The sequence below is a fragment of the Lonchura striata genome, chromosome 13 (assembly GCF_050655825.1).
Source record: "Lonchura striata isolate lonStrDom1 chromosome 13, ASM5065582v1, whole genome shotgun sequence".
Lineage (NCBI taxonomy): Eukaryota > Metazoa > Chordata > Aves > Passeriformes > Estrildidae > Lonchura > Lonchura striata.
The window spans coordinates 12,733,579-12,750,644 of NC_140715.1; the positions used below are offsets into that span (position 1 = coordinate 12,733,579).

At 47.4% G+C, this 17,066-nt stretch overlaps 1 protein-coding gene across 2 annotated transcripts; it reads left to right on the plus strand.

The window, feature by feature from the left end:
* The first annotated feature begins 2,734 nt into the window (after positions 1–2,734).
* MYOT (myotilin) lies at positions 2,735–15,184 on the plus strand. 2 transcript variants are annotated; one of them, XM_021552203.3, is made up of 10 exons: positions 2,735–2,894; positions 4,568–5,170; positions 6,880–7,033; positions 8,896–8,997; positions 10,971–11,020; positions 11,603–11,735; positions 12,797–13,004; positions 13,454–13,619; positions 14,078–14,211; positions 14,583–15,184. In XM_021552203.3, the coding sequence occupies exons 2-10, from the start codon at positions 4,734–4,736 to the stop codon at positions 14,753–14,755; spliced, it is 1,557 nt and encodes a 518-aa protein (XP_021407878.3). In that variant the 5' UTR covers positions 2,735–2,894; positions 4,568–4,733; the 3' UTR covers positions 14,756–15,184. The 2 variants fall into 2 exon arrangements, with proteins under 2 accessions (XP_021407878.3, XP_021407879.3); XM_021552204.3 differs by having other exon boundaries at positions 6,883–7,033.
* Positions 15,185–17,066: the final 1,882 nt, after the last annotated feature.

Sequence of the window (17,066 nt, forward strand, 5' to 3'; positions counted from 1 at the left end):
TCGCAGCCAGCTTTAGTGCTAAGTTGAGGTTGGTGGGAAGCCAGGAAGCCTGCCTGAGCACGGAGCCTGCCCTTCACCGTGCTCACAGCTGAAGCAGGGCAGTGATCATGATCCAGCTATCCTTTTTTAAGTAGTCGCCTCTCTCTAGTCAAACTACTTCTTTTAAGTTATTTTTCTTTTTTTTTTTTTTTCTTTTTATGTAAAAAGCAAATAACCTCTCAGGCAAGTAAGGACGAATTCCCTCCCTTAATCACTTTCATGCGAGGAATTTATATAAATTAGCACTCAATTAACACCTGCTCTGTAGTTTTAGCTCACAAACGGTGGGGTGATGTTTAAACACAAACACTAGAGGTGGAATAACCTCGTGAAGATCGCTGTGCTGACAGACTCAGGGACATAAAGAAGATTAGAGCCCACACGAAGCCCAGCTGCGGGACCGTCGGGCTTGGGGTGTTGTTAAATAGGCGATGGTTGCCAAAGTATAATTAAGATTTTTAAAACACTATAATGTTAACTTAAGATGTAATTAGGCATTGAAGCTGGTGATGAAAGGGATACGAATCACCTAACCTACCAGCAGGATCTACTGCTGTTCCGGTGAAAACACCACAGCTGCATTTTTTCATCTGTGTAAACAGCTGTGATAACAAACACAAACAGCAAAATATTAATATTTTCCGTATTTTTGTCATATTCTTTCCACAAGGCTAGTTTTGTCACTCAGTTTATGGCTGTTCAGACACATCCATGAGCAGTGCCACCGCTCCTGACCGAGCTCTGTACCGGAGCGGGGTCTGGGGGAGGTGACCCTGGGCACGGAGGGAGGGCTCGCTCGGGTCCGCGGCTGGGGACATTTAAATCACGTTTAAACCTGGCTCTCGAGTGTATGTTGGTTAAGTGCACAGCCTTAAAATCAGTACCAGAGTTTTATCACTACAGAGGCAATTAGCTACAAACAACTAGCGAATGAATTAAGCACGGAATTTAGAACCGCAGAATGGTTTGGGCTGGAAAGGACCTTAGAGATGACCTTTTTTCTGCCATAGGCAGGAACACCTTTCACTAGACCAGGTTCTCCAGGGCCCCATCCAGCCTGGCCTTGAACACCAGGGATGGGTCAGTCACAGTTTCTCTGGGCAGGAATTTCCTTGGGATAACAAAGCGGGATTTCGGGACGTTCAGGCATATTGCAGCGGTCCTTGCTCGCTGGCGGTGCTATGGGCAGAACATCTGCTTTTCTGCCCAAAAGCTGGCGATTCTGCAGTTCTGCCCCTTCTCCTCAAGGCGGGGACGCTCCCGGCAGTGCCCCTGGGGCCGGGACAGAGCCAGGACAGAGCCGGGACAATGACAGGTTAGCCGGGACAGAGCCGGGACAGAGCAGAGACAATGACAGGTTAGCCGGGACAGAGCTGGGACAGAGCCGGGACAGAGCACGGACAAAGTCAGGACAGAGCCGGGTTAGCCGGGACAGAGCAGAGACAATGACAGGTTAGCCGGGACAGAGCCGGGTTAGCAGGGACAGAGCACGGACAAAGTCGGGACAGAGCTGGGTTAGCCAGGACAGAGCCGGGTTAAGCCGAGCCAAAGCACGGCCAGAGCCGGGTTAAGCAGGGCCAGAGCCGGGTTAAGCAGGGTCAGAGCCGGGTCAGAGCTGGGTTAAGCTGGGCCAGGGCTGGGCCAGAGCCGGGTTAAGCAGGGCCAGAGCCGGGTTAAGCTGGGCCAGGGCCGGGCCAGAGCCAGGTTAAGACGGGCCAGAGCCGGGCCAGAGCCGGGTTAAGCAGGGCCAGAGCCAGGCCAGAGCCGGGTTAAGAAGGGCCAGAGCTGGGTTAAGCAGGGCCAGAGCCGGGATAAGCAGGGCCAGAGCCGGGCCAGAGCCGGGATAAACTGGGCCAGAGCCGGGCCAGAGCTGGGTTAAGCAGGGCCAGGGCCGGGTTAAGCAGGGCCAGGGCTGGGCCAGGGCTGGGTTAAGCAGGGCCAGGGCCGGGCCAGAGCCAGGTTAAGAAGGGCCAGAGCCAGGCCAGAGCCGGGTTAAGAAGGGCCAGAGCTGGGTTAAGCCGGGCCACAGCCGGGTTAAGCAGGGCCAGAGCCGGGCCAGGGCTGGGCCAGGGCCGGGCCAGACCGGGTTAAGCCAGGTCAGAGCCGGGCCAGGGCCGGGCCAGAGCCAGGCCAGAGCCGGGTTAAGCAGGGCCAGAGCCGGGCCGGGGCCGGGCCAGAGCCGGGTTAAGCCGGGCCAGAGCCGGGTTAAGCAGGGCCAGAGCCGGGCCAGAGCCGGGTTAAGCCGGGCCAGAGCCGGGTTAAGCAGGGCCAGAGCCAGGCCAGAGCCGGGTTAAGCCGGGCCAGAGCCGGGTTAAGCAGGGCCAGAGCCGGGTTAAGCCAGGTCAGAGCCGGGCCAGAGCCGGGTTAAGCCGGGCCGGGGCCGGGCCAGAGCCGGGTTAAGCAGGGCCAGAGCCGGGTTAAGCCAGGTCAGAGCCGGGCCAGAGCCGGGTTAAGCCGGGCCGGGGCCGGGCCAGAGCCGGGTTAAGCAGGGCCAGAGCCGGGTTAAGCCAGGTCAGAGCCGGGCCAGAGCCGGGTTAAGCCGGGCCGGGGCCGGGCCAGAGCCGGGCCAAGCAGGGCCAGGGCCGGGCCGGGCCGGGCCGGGCGCTCCGGAGCCGCGGCGCCGGGCGGCCCCGGCGCTGCCGCGGGGGATGCGCTGCCCGCGGGCAGCTGCCCAAGCGCCGAGACTCTTATTGTGACAGCGGGGACAGCCCGGGGGGACAGCCGGCCCGCCGGGTCACCGCGGCAGCGCGTTAAAGGCGCCGGGCTCGCACCGCCGCGCAGAGGGCGGCTATGACAGCGAATGACCGTCCTCCCCAGAATACCGCCGCGGCCAGGTGACAGCTCCTAGGCTGTAGGTAAGGTGTTGTCGGGGTTTTCTCTACGTCACTGTGCAGCTGGGAGCCGGCCGGGGCGGCGGCGTCAGGGGCTGAGCTGGAGCCGCACCTGAGGGCGCGGCGCTGCCGAAGGGAACGTGGGCGGCAACCGAGCCAAAAACACGGGTTTGTTTTTCAACAGGCAAACTGCCCCTCTCGTTACTTACTGTTTTCATCTTGTAAGGTCAAACGTCTCTTCGGATTTTTTTTTTTTCCCGTCCCAAATCGAGGTGGAAGGATTTGAGGGGAACATGGCTTATCCCTTGCTGTGAGAAGTGACGCTGTGCACCAGAGCTTGGTTAAGGGCAGCGCTCTAGAAAATAAATGCTGGTTGCTGTCCACAGCCTGTGGTACAGTGAATGTACAAACCCGTGCACAGGTAGTGATATAAAAGCGGGATAAAGACAAGACTGAACGAGTTTTCTGCACTAGTGAATGAGGACGTAGTGTGGACATGCTCCGAAAATTTGAGCCAGCTTAAAATTCCAGGAGTATGACAAGGGAAAAGTTAGGGAACTTTTACTATAGGGTCTGTGTTTCTTTACAACTAACTCACAACTGATATTGATGATTACTGTAGGAAATTAAAGCTTTGAGTCCTTAATATCAGAGCAATGTCTCCACTTATCTCCCCTCATTGGAATTTATGACCTCGTGGAGCCCTTCTCTGGGCTCTCCAACGAGAGGAATACAATATACTGGGTGTATATATAGCAGTGAAACAGCTGATCTCAGTGGGGCAAGATTACAATATTTTCCAGCACATGTAACTGTGGGGATTTATATTATTTTTTTTCTTCTTCTTTTTATTAGTGGCTTTATGATTATTTTGTGGGATTATTTATTTATCCTGTAGCTGAAGTAATTTGTCCATTTTAAACAGCTTGCTAAATGAAACTCTCCCGGGTTTTGAATTGATGGAAAGCTCAGGTTTTTAGATATCAAACACCTGCAAGCACTCTGAACAGCTCAGCTTGCCCTACCTTGTCTTGCAGCTCATGTCATTCTGACAATTAGCAGCCTTAATAGCAAATCTCGGGAAATCACCTCAAACAGAGACATGCAATCCTTGGCATTCTAATCCCAAATCTCAGTTGGATATTAGAAGCTCTGAATTCAAAACCCATTAAAGAAGAAATCAAGAGATTTGGTTTCAAAAGTTTAGTTTTAGACTTGAAAGTGAAACTTTCGTGCTTCCCTATGGTACAAGGAATTTCTTGGCACAGATAGCTTGTTCTGGGGAGTAGTACATTTAGCATTTTGACAGGGCACAAACCAGCAGGATCCAGGGATCTTTAGTTAAGATGATACATGGGAAATTACCTGGCTTAGCAGTAGTATCTGTGTTTATCTGTAGATTTAGGCAGGTGGTTAACCAGTTGCTATTTCCTTTAGAATTTACTGGGCTCTGGCATATAGGACAAGCCAGGTGATCATTGCACCTGAGCTGGACAGACTGTGTGGCTTGTTACTGTAATCCAAAATGCTCATACAGCTGTAGGACAGTGCTAACAAATCCTAAATAACTTTAAGTTCAAGCTTTAATTGAGTTGAACTTTATAGTGTTTGGATTGCTAATGAGTGCTCAGAACACACTATTTTGGTGATTCAGCTTGTGACGTACAATTTATTTTGTCTGTATTGTCTTCCTTAAGGGAAAATCCACTCCAAGAAAGCCTCTATTCTGCAAGGCAAGGGTTCCATTCTATCCAGGAGCCCGGCCAAGAAAACTTTTGTGGCCTATCACCTAGCTTTTACCAGCCACCTACCCAAAGCCAATTATCACCAACAAAAACCCAGGACAGCCGTGAAACCTCTCCTATGAGTGTCCCTAATCTCCCATCCGTTTCCTCTATGTGCCAACCAACCATGTTTAACTACGAACGTCCAAAACACTTTATCCAGTCTAAGAACGTGTGTCAAGGGCAACAGCAGCCTCCAGGACCTGCAGCTTCTACAGAGCCAAGCAGAGAAATCAAACAGTCCTCCATCCTCATCCAGCCTCGTAACCCCAGCGGGCAGAAATTCTCCTCCTCGTCATCGCTGAGCTCTTCAATCACGCTCTCCTCGCCTTCCTGTAGTGCCCCTAAGGAATCCACATATCCCATCACACCTGCATCTGCACAGTCTCCTGCTAGCTCATCATCTGGGCAGAGGCTTCTACCCATGCCTAACCAATCCCCCGCAGCCTTCCTGTGCTCCGTGCTCCCCTCGCAGCCCGACTATAACAGCCCAGCTCCTTCTCCCGTGGAAGCTCAGTAAGTACACACAGCCTTCTAACCTGCCCTGCTTCCCCCTGGCCTGTCCCAGCACTGACCACCCCAAACCAATGCCCTGGTAAAGCTGTGCCCATGCACAGATCCCACTGACTGCTGGTGTGCAGACCCTGCACGAGTTGCATTAGAAGGCTGAGTGCTTGCCCCTGTGTGGGGATTAAACTGCACAGCGGGCATGTCACAGGCTGCTGGGTGAGCTTTCTGGAGCTGGTTTGAATTGTTTAGTTTGATTTGACAGAAATCTCTTAAGGTTATTTAGAACAGAAGACAGGCACCCATCTCAAATTAATTTCTTTCTAAAACATGTCTTATGAACAGGGAGATGGGGGGAAGGCAGTAGTATTCCCAACATAACTTAGAGAGTCCTAGGGAGTCTCAGCAATATTTTCAGGTTCCACATCATGATGTAAATCTAAACTCACCTACAATACCCCTTTATTAATCATACATGCAAAAGAAAGGCAGCCCCTTGAAAATTTTACCCCTTTAGACCAAAGAATAAATTCTTTCCTAAATATGTATTATATCATTTTGCCTTTGGGCTGCAATCCAAATATCTTCCAAGGTCAATGAGATCTCAAAGGGAGCTGGGCCTTGCCTTCTCACCAACTTGTATTCCTGCCAATATCAGCTGGAGGTCCTGGGGAAAGTCAGGGTAGAATACGCACAAAGTGAGATATTGGAAAGTTGATAGGGGAAGGGGTCCTGCTGACTTGGATATAAATTCAGGTTTAAGTGTCAGTTTGCATTCAGGAAATCAGAATATTTCTGTCTGTTTTCTGAATCACAGCACTGAAAGAAGGGGAAAGGTAAGATGGGGTGGGTTATTTGGGGAGCATTTCCTGAGGTCCTGCAGGAGTCTGGGGGTTTGGGACACTGCTGGAGAGACTGCTGGGGTCTGTGTTTGTAGTGTTGGGTTGTTTGTTTCCATAGCAAAGGGCTTGGATGCCTCACTATGCTTTCCATATAAGCTGCTCTTAAATGCAGCACGCAGTGAGTTGAGGAATTATTTTCCTGATCACGCTACAAATGAGCAAACAGGGACATGAGGTGTATTCATCTGTGGGGCAAATCACTCAAGTTTTAAAGTTATAACTCACATGAAGTTATTCAGTCCAAGCTGTGCTGGGAGTATTCTGGAATTATAACCCTTCTACTCTAGTCTAGTCAGCAGAACAAATTCCCAAGCGACAGGAGGAAGAGGATTTGGAATAGAAATAATTTGTGAACATAAGTGCAGCATGGGAGGCCCCTCTTCAGGTCAGAAACCAGGTTAGAGCCTGTCAGTCCAGAGTGCTGTGACCTCCAGCAGACCTTTGCAACCCGTTCTGATGGATGCTCCTCTTTTCCTGGCTCCCTTCAGAGTCAAATGCAGTACCCAGCTCCGGGAGCTGACTGCATCCCATGGATGACAGGGTCAGGCTGTGAGGGGCCACTGCAGGATGTAGGCATGCTGAACGAGTGCTGTGGGAGGACTCTCAGGGACTTGGCTGCACCATGATGCTCCTTCCCCTGAAGGTTTTGATACTGCATTGCCCAACTTGGCCTGTTCTCCTCCCAGATGCTTTGTGGGTTCATTTGAACCACAGCTCTTAGGAGGCAGGCTCACATTTTCCTGTGCATTCTGTGAAGCTGTAGCAAATAATCCAGCAGGCCTACAGGAATAACTTTGTTTTCTCTCCCTGTACAAGTAGTTACTCACAGCCCATGTATAACAAACAAGCCAGCATCAACTCTATGCAGAAGACATCAGACCAAGAAATTCGAGGAACAAAGGAGGCGCTCATTCAGGACTTGGAAAAGAAACTGCGATGCAAAGACAGCCTCCTCCAGAACGGCAACCAGGTAAGGGACTAAAGGGCTCTCAGGAGTGCAAGCAGCCTGCAGAGACTGTGCTGCTACCCAGGGGCTCCAGCCTCCAAACTGAGCTAGAACAGGAGGAAATGCAGGAGCAGCACTGCCCAAAGACCTTTACTCAGAACCTCAACAGATCCCACGAGTGCAAAAACCATTATGACCAAAATATTCTTTCAACTTGAAAGAAAAAGGAACATGTTGAGAGCTGTGGCACAAATTTGAACTCTCTTCTGGGGATCCTGTTGAACATCACAACCACAGAAAATTAAAAATCCATGGAGACTGCCTCAGTTGTCTAGACATGGCTACAACCTGGTATTCAACACTGGGGTTAATAAACATCTCAAAACCATTAGAACCTGAGGAAAAATTGGAATATTTGAAAGTTCATTCTAGGGACCACCAACAAATGGGGTAATTTTTTTCTTTTATATGAACAATGACAATTGAAAGAAATTATATGAGCATTTATCATGAAACCTGTCTCCTATAAGAAGGCCTTTTAGTCTCAGTTCTTATTTATTTATTCTGCAGAGGGTCACAATAGAATTCCCCTTTCCAAGAAATAAAAATCTGGGGGAAAATTTTGCTACCAGTAGGGAAGCCCACTGCAGCAAGCTAGAGCAGGCAGGTTTCTAATGTGGGAACCTTTCTGCTGGCTGGAGGCAGACTATTAAAAGCCCAGTGTTTAAAGTTTCCATCTTCTTTCCCCTGAAGTAGAAAGGAGCATTTTCATGATCATCAGTGAGAATGGGTTTGTGTCATATATGTAATTTTAAATATTGAACATAGATCAAATCTGGCTGATATACTCCTAAACAGAAGTGTCCTATGTGCTATAAGAAAGCTTGTCATAGCAAGTCAGCTTTTCTTCCCATAGGAAGCCAGGCTAAAAATAAATCTTATGCAATCAGCACTGTGTCCTCCTCCCCTTGTCCTCCAACAGCGCCTGAGCCAAGTGGCCAATCTCAGCCACACTTGATACACACGTAAGGACCTCAGGGATATTCAGCTCTCACAGGTTTTGCTAAAGGTCTTGTGCTCTCTTCTAAAGAAAAGTCCCACAAGGCTCCCAAGCCTTTCCCCACCCAGCAGCAGACACATGTATATCTGTACAGAGCAGAAATTCAGTCAGAGCTCATGTCACAAAATCCAAACCTGAGTGAAACTTTGTGGGCAGCAAAGTGTCTGGTGTTCTGGTGCTAACATACTTTTCTAAAGTAACCCAACTGACAGAGCTTGAATTTAACTCTGCTCCTTTTTATCCCTGTGTGCCACATCCAGATTGTAGGAACTGACTGTGTCACGGCTGAAACGTGTCCTTGCCTCCTCCCCAGCATTCCACCCTGCAGATATGCTGGCATAAACCTCCCCAGTGCTTTCAGGGGCAGTGGTGCTCCCCTCTGGCTGTGCCTGCTTCTGGTGTGGCTCTTGCTTTTTTGGGAGCATCCATCATGCCTCCAGCTCCACAGTTGAATGGCTTGGGAAGTTTTCCCAGCCCTAAAGGAAGGGTACCCTGGGACTTACTCTGGCTTCTGTGGATGATGCCATCAGCTACCCATAAATAATCCCAGTAGAGAAAGAGGAGGAGTGGAAGGCCACAGATGGCATTAGGGAGGCTTTGATGAACAGGCTGTTTAATCTTTATGCATTTCTGTTCTGTATATATTGGGCTGACTTCAGTTGGCATCACAGACTGCAAACCCTCTGGGCCAGACGTAGGGCTTCTGGTCAGCTCCTGCTTCTGTTGACAACGTCCTGAATTTGTGGCATATTAATGTGCTCTTAACAAGCTGGGCTGAAATAGTAAATGGACTTCTGACTAGAATTCCTCTCCACTCTGCCATCAGCGACTGACCTATGAAGAGAGAATGGCTCGCAGGCTGCTGGGACCAGCAAATGCTGCCTCTGTGCTGGACACACAGGGTGAAGACAGCATGCAGAATGCACAGGTAACTGGGGGCCTGGCTCTGGAGCAAGGATTCCTGTGATCGTGCTGTGACCTGCTTGTACCTGGGCGGGGCAGAGATGGGGTTCATTTGGTGACAGTGCAGGGGTGGCTCTCAAAGTCAGAGCTCTCCATGGCAGGGGTTTGGTGTTTTCACAGGGTGATGGCAGAGGGGGAAAATTCAAGCACCATTCCCTTGCTGTGCCTGATCTGTAGGAATGACCTCTCCAGGGAGGAATTCCAACAGCTGCTGCACAGCACAGCACCCAGTGCCTGTGACAGGCAGGGAGCAGCTCCATGAGGGAGCCAGGTACCCACTCCCAACAGCCTGAGCAAAGGCTTGGCCAGGACAACAAGATTTACACCTGTCACTGTTCAGAATAAGTGACATTGACTTCAAGAGGTCATGGCCTTGGGCTGGGATTAGTTGGGTTTTAGCCCTTGCAGGGGGCTGCATCCATTTAGAGAACACAAAGCAGTTATTTCAGCAGCCCACATGCTGATAGACAAGAATCTATCACTACTGGCATTTTCCAAAGTGCTTTGGTTGGAGACTTGCATCATTTGTTGGTTATTCAGGCCAGTTGGAAGCTCTCTTTGACACTTCTGTGCTCCAAGTTAGTGGAAATGTCCATGGTATGGCACTGGGTACATGTACAGGAAAGAAAACACCTCTTGCTGCAAGCAGCTGAGAGCCAGGAGCAGGCACACACCTGCCAAAGAGCCCTCAGCAAAACTCCTGCATGGAACAGACACTTCAGATCCCAGCAAAGGAGGAATACATAGTTTGAGCTATTTTTCTCCAACAATCACGTGGGAAGAGCAGGAAAGAAGGAAAAATCATGAATGTCAGAGAGCAAGGGGAGCCCCATCATTTGCAAAGAACAAGGAAATATTCAGTCCAAACAGGATGACTGACAACTTTTCAGGATGTGTGAAATGCTGCTTAAAAAAAAAGAATATTGGAAGTAGAAATTGGCTTATGTTTGGGACATCTTACTTCCATTGTTCAGTCTTATTTCTTAATATTGCTGCCACTGATGCATTCAGCTTCCTGATTCCCCAGTAACTTAACTCAGTCCATGTAACAGGTCATTAGAATCATCAGCAACCTCACCACTACAGCATAATTTCACAGGACAAGCAATAACTGTACAGAACTGTAAATTAGCAGAAACAGGCAATTGCCTTTGGACTCCAGATGGAACTCAGCCTAGCAAAACCCTCATTCATGTAATATTTCCCCTGAACTTAAAAATGCCTCCTTGCTTGGAGTTTAAACCTAGGCTTAAATGTTCCACAGGACTGGGCTGCAAAGCACAGAACCAGGCACTGGGATGGCTCAAGGCAAACACTCCAGAAATTTCCATGCAGCGTTTGCTCTCTCTGACTCCTTTGCTAAAACGAGTCGCTGGCACCAAACTCTGGCGCGTTTTCCAAACATCCAAGCTCCTAACAGGAATCAATCCTAGGTACTTTAGCAGATTTAGCCATGTGATTGCAGAGTTGTCAGCGAGCTTAGCTGGTGCTGTGATCTAGAAAGAAAAGTATTTTCCAGCTCAGCATGTGTCCATGGCTGTTGGTACCATATTTAAGTGGGCACAATACAAGGCTCCTGCCAGCAATTCCACTTCTATTCCTGCTGTGGGGAAGGACACTCTGTACTCAGCTCAGTTTAGATATTGCCAGGAGTTCTACTCCTCTCCAACAAAGGTTATGGGCTGGCTGAAAACTCTGTGTGCCAGACAAAGCTGCTGCACCCATCACCTGGGCAGCAAGGAGAAGTTCTTCCATGGCAAAGCCTATGGTGTGTGTCAGGTCCTCATGCAAGTTCCTCTACCTCCTGTCCCAAGGACTTCTGAAGTACATTCATTCTGGTTTTAAGCAGCAGTCAGGATAGGAACTTAAAATGGCTTTTCATTCAATCTAAGATAAATCTTTCAAAGTGAACTCACCTGTCCTCTTTCTCTTCCCAAGCACCAGAATGCAGAAAACATCAGGCTGCAGGTTCCTACAACACATGTAAGGTAAAGCAAAAATTTGTGCTGTGCTATTCTTCAAGATCTTATTTCAAACATTTCTAGGCAATGTTGGCTTAATCTCACTACTTAGCACTTTTTCTGAAGTAGTAATGACTAAAGTCACTCCCTTTTGACTAAAAATGCTACCCTTGTGGATGGGTGATGATGTCTACGATCTTAATCCAGTGAATTCTAAGCATAACATCAGAGGCTTAAAAATTCCTTGGGAGTTGGGAAATGCAACTCCCATGCACCTTGGAAAAATGTTCTTTGTATTCTAGAAGGTTAATTTCTAGTCAAAGAAATATAAATATTTAAATCAATATAAATTATTAAAATTAAACAGCCAAGTTTCTCTTGTCATGTCTTTTGGATATAAGGCCATAATGAAGGTTATTCTTCTGTGTTGAGTTGAACAACTTGAGCAAGAGAAGTGGCTGATCAAAATTTATTACTCACAGCTGAAAAACCAACCAGAATTGTTAGACTCCTAAAGGTGTTGAGGGACTCCAGCTGCAATCAGAGCTTTGATACCACTTGTGCTACAGTAGCTTTTACACAATTAACTGTTCCCTGTCCCATTTTCAGGAGCAGACCATCCTCAAGAGGTGACGATCGTGGACATGACTCAATCCAGGAGAAGTTCTTTCAGCCACGTTTTACACAAGTGCCTGAAGATGTAGTGATTGAGGAGGGGCGGTTCTGCAGGCTCGACTTCAAAGTAATGCCAATCTCTCCCTCCCAATTCCATTGCCAACCTCTCCCTCCCATTCCATTCCCTCTTGGGGTGTGGGGCGTGGAGAGGTCTCTGCAGTGCCTTTGCATTTTACTAAGCCAGAGCACTAAAGGCAGATGTTTCAGGGTCTCCCCAGGCTATGGAAACCAAGAAACAGGACATGGCTAAATATGTCAGCATTTTCCCTTGGAAAGTGTAAGTGGAATTAGCTGCATAAGATTATGATTAAAGCTAACTACTGGTAAATATAGACCACTACAGAATGTGTCTAGGCCTCTTTGGGAAGAATGAATATTAATACCCTGCTGGAAAAAGGCTTTTTTGGCAGGGGAAACACAAGGACTCCACTACTTCAGTGGACACATGTCCAGCGAGGTCTGTGTAAGACTCACCTCCCTGTAGTGAGGCTTCCCTGAGGTAACTGTACCCTTGCTGGAGCAGACAAGCAAGGAAATGCTCTAAATAGAAACAAAACTCAAGAATGGCCTAAAACTTCATGGCAGCTGTATCAGCCCTGGTGTGAGAAAGGACTCTGCTCCCCCTCACAGGCTTGGGTTTTCCTAATGACTGCCAACCTCTTTGTTTCAGTAATCTCTGGCCAGACTTACACATGGCCTTTAGCCATCTTCCTCCAAGTCTCCCAAGCTTCTGCATGCCATGGAGAAGCTGGAGCCTGCCTGCAGGACAGCTCATTTTCAGCCATTATCAGTTAGGCGTGTCAGCACTGCTGCAGTGGTAGCTGTGGGAACAAAAGGCTGAACCCAAAATCAGCATCTTGGGCCTGATCAAAGCCACCTACAAGAAGGGAACAACAGGGGGTCGCAGGAACAGCATCCCCCGTCTTGTAGCTAAAGTTCCTCTTTCCACAGCACTCCATGAGCCTTTCTGTGCAACATCTCATTCATATTCAGAACTAGGCAGCACTGTACAATTTTGCAGTAGAGACATGGTTTGATCACCTATCAGCATCAAACTCCCTGTAGTGTTGGAGGGATTTTATTATCTTAGAGGTGTTTAACTCTTCACTGCTCTCCTCTCCCTCACAGGTCAGTGGGCTCCCAACTCCAGATGTGATGTGGTACCAGAATGGAAGGATGGTTCATCAGGATCAGTTCCATAAAATGATAGTGTCAGAAAAGGGGTTCCACTCGTTCATTTTTGAAGCAGTCAAATCAGCTGATGCAGGGACATACGAATGTGTGGCTGTCAACCGTGCAGGAGAAGCATCTTTCACAGTAAAAGTGGAAGTAATTGGTAAGACTGAGAGCACTGATAATTCCCTGGTCACACTGGGAAAGTCTCAGCAATCTACTGCTTTTCTCCCTGTGTTTGGGACATTAAATTAATAAGAAGTAGCACTCCACATATCAAAAATCAACTTACCTGTTCCAAGTCTCTTTTAATAACTACATCTAGGATGCCATATTTCTTCAAGACACTTCTATAATATATAGTGAGATGTCCAGAATTTAATTGATGTTATTAATTTTCCAGGATTAATAACATATGTTAATTGACTCTCCTTCTAAAGTGAACTGTGTTTACCACACCCTTTAGCTCATGGGAACTGCCTGCAGGCTAAGGAGATGCAGTGAGGAACATGTGTCCTCCTGAATTTAGCAACCTGAAATCTTAAAAAACAAGCGTGACATGAGCATTCTACACTTCCAGTAACTCCTCCTTATCTCTCCTCTTTAATTTAGCTAAAGAACATCATATGCCTCCAACTTTCATTTTCAAGCCACAAAGCAAAAAGGTTTTTGAAGGAGACACAGCCAGACTTGAATGCCAGATCTCTGCCATCCCAACACCTCGGATTTACTGGAAAAGAAACAACGAAATGGTACAATATAATACAGACCGAATAAGGTACCCTACTGATCAGTTGGTGTGTTAGAAAACAGCAACCAGTATTTGCTAAATCAAATGTAAATGGGCTGGTCTCTATAAGCAGGGAAGCTGGATGTGCCCATGTGTGACACAGGGGGCACAGCCCATGTGCTGGGAGCCTTGTTTTGAGGGCACAGAGGGAGAAAGCTGTGCCCAGATGCTGCTCTGAGTGCCTGCAGCAGTAGAGGGCCCTTGGAAGGAAGCTCAGCTTTAGGACTGAAATGTGCAGTGTGGGGCTACACATCGATGCCACCTGCATGGTGCCAAGATGTGAATCACTGGTGGCTCTAACACAAATTCAGGTTTCATGTCTTAACAGTCTGCAGTGCCCTGCAAGGATTATTCTGGGGCTTTCTGAGTTCCTCAGCACGTAAACTGACTCTGCTTTCTCTCCTTCCCCCTCAAAGCATTTAGGCATTAACACCTTTATTTTTCAGCTTGCTCCATGACAATACTGGAAGGATTTGCCTCCTGATCCACAATGCAACCAAGAAGGATGCTGGCTGGTACACCGTGTCTGCTGTCAACGGGGCAGGGGTGGCCACATGCCACGCCAGACTAGAGGTTGCAAGTAAGTTCCAGGTCCCAGTGTCACAGAAAGTGCATTTATATTCAGAACTGGCCCTCAAGAATAATGTCATGAAGTTCATACTGCTGGGAGGATTTATTTCCTAGACAAAAAGTTACTATCCTGGGAAAAGCTCTTTTGTTTAGTACAGGACACTGTGGAGTGTCCTTTTGCACTTTTAAAGACTACAATTTCCCTGACACCAAGCAAGAGGGTGAATACAAATCTCTGGTGTCTGAGATATGGGTTTGTCTGCTAAATTCTTCCCAAGGGCTTGCTGCATTATATTGCAGATAAAAAGCAATGGGGTTGCTCTGCCATGGGTCCTTCTACACTCTGGGAAGGCACTGAAAGGCTTTTTCTCTCTCTTCCAGCACATACAAATAAGCCACTTCCAGCCCCAAAGCAGTTACGGGTTCGACCAACTTTTAGCAAGTATTTGGCACTTAATGGAAGAGGACTGGATGTGAAACAAGCTTTCTCACCAGAAGGGGAATTTCAGCGGTTGGCTGAGCAGTCTGGACTCTATGAAAGTGATGAACTTTAACTGGAAATGACAAGGAAAACCTCACACTTCTAAGAGACAGTTACAACATAAATGCAGTTAACTGGTGATTGCTCTAATTAGCAAAATACCTACTTACATATTTTTACGTTGACTCTTGCACATTCAGCTGTTCCCATTTTATCATGTTAGATTTTATTTATATGGTTTGGTGACTATAACCATTACTGAGTATTGCATTTTAATTAGAAAGCCTAAGAAAGCAGGTTAATTAGTTTTAACAAGTGCGGGTGGGCTTAGTTCCACCTGTGCTTGGTTACATGCTAAGGTAGCTTGATTTGTACTGCTTCTCTAATATCACTCGTGATAATATCAGAAGTCTGTACTGTCTGAAATACTAAAACCAAATAGATGAGAGTGTTTTTATGAGAATAAATTAGAGGCAAATAAAATTTTAAATAACTGACATAAGCTGTGACTCTTCCTTGCTTGATCTGTTAAAAGCATCTTTTGAATGTCTGGCATCAGCTGTAGCCTGAGAAAGATGGATTCTTACCCTCCAAGCTTTCTACTGTCCCCTCCCCTGTCTGTTCCCACTGTCATTTGTCATGTGGCATATATCAAATATTTAGAATAAACTAAATGCCGACACCCTATTAACACTACCCCATGCCAGTGAGGCAACATCGATATTTCTTCTCCTTACACACTTGACCCAAAAGCTGCCCTTTAGAATATTAATCATTAGGGCTATCATGTTTTCCCTCCTTTAATCAAGGAGTGGTTGCAACTTATCCTGCTGTTGTCTCTCAACAAGCTGTTGATTTGAGTCACCCAAGTGGTTTGTGTGCTGCTGTTCACAGACAGTTTATTCAAAAACTGTATTAAATACCATGAAATAAAACCAAAAGTGGAGACCTTTAAACTGTACTTACTACAAATAAATTTGCAGGGCTTGATTTAGCCTGGCCTCCTCATCAAGGTGCACAGTCAACAGACCTCTCAAGCATCTTCCAGAACAGAAAAAATGAGGCCTCCATTTCACCCTGCACTGCTGTACCATTAAATAACCCCCCAAATCTGAACTGCATAACATTGACTCTCCATCTCCCCCAAAAATCCTGCAGCTCTACCACCACAGGTCTCTGGGCTGCCCAAGTGATGAAATACACTGAGATAAGTCCCCTGTTGCACATTTGGAGATGGAGCTGATCACATGCAAACCAGCACCAGTCTGCCCAGAGGCTCCACTGGAAGGTTGGAAAGTCTGCACCATTTCTCTGGCAGGTGTCTCTACACACAAGTGTGGGATAACTGAGGTGACTCACACTCCTTAGCAGCAATCATGGTGTCAGCTGTACCTCATTCAGTACTCACTCCTTACTCCACACATCATCCACCCAAAAATGTCCCTGCAGTGGAAATGGCTCTCAATTCCCAGCAGCACGACTTGGTGACAAGTGGAAATGGCAGAGCAAGGTTAGAAGCTGCTGTCACCCTCTAAATTCAACCTGTGAGCATCCCCTCCGTGCTCCTTCTCCCTGGTTACGTTCAGGGTGCTGAGCAAAGCCATGTCCCACCTCTGCCTGGGGCTCTCCTCTTCTGAGGATGGCAGGAGCAGTTCTGGGAGCTGATTTCTGGAGGGCAAGGCTTCCCTTGTAAATTTGTTTTCATCTAGAGAAACAAGTGAAGAAGGTCCCAGCGTTAGTTCAGAGCAACCCCACCTCGTGGTTCCCCTGAAAACCATGTGCTAAATGTTGTGCTTTCAGCTCCTTCAAATGTATTTGGAGAAATTCTGGGTACAAACAACACTGATACTTCTGAATAACCAACCTAGGAAACCAATAGGCCAGCTGGTTGCTGCATGAAAAATCTTCAATAAAAAATATTTTCATAGTTTTCAAAGGGATCTCTGTTGGATGGACTCTGCTGGGACAAATGCTATCACAACACAATATTAACCCTCCCAAACAACAACCGTATTTACTAAAAAAATTTGCTGCTGGGAGTAGCCCAGGTCCACCAGCTGAAAGAAAGCAGCAAGACTGGATCCATCTCCCTGCAATTCCATACTTTTTTAGCATACTTACAGCAAATGTCATTATTGAGCTGAAGACAGGTCTGACCTCAGTCTAAGGAAGCAGTTTGAGCAAGTAATCCTGTCTGAGCACAGAAATGTTTTGAAAGTACCACAATTCTGCAGTCAGTAACAGCCACGAGTGCAATTAGCTGAGCTTTTCTCTTGTTTACATTGAGATAAACCATGGATTTGTTTCTGTGCCAACATTAAAGATGGGTATTTGGCATGGGAAATCCATAGGAGAGAGACAGGAAGAACTGGAAAGAGCAAGCC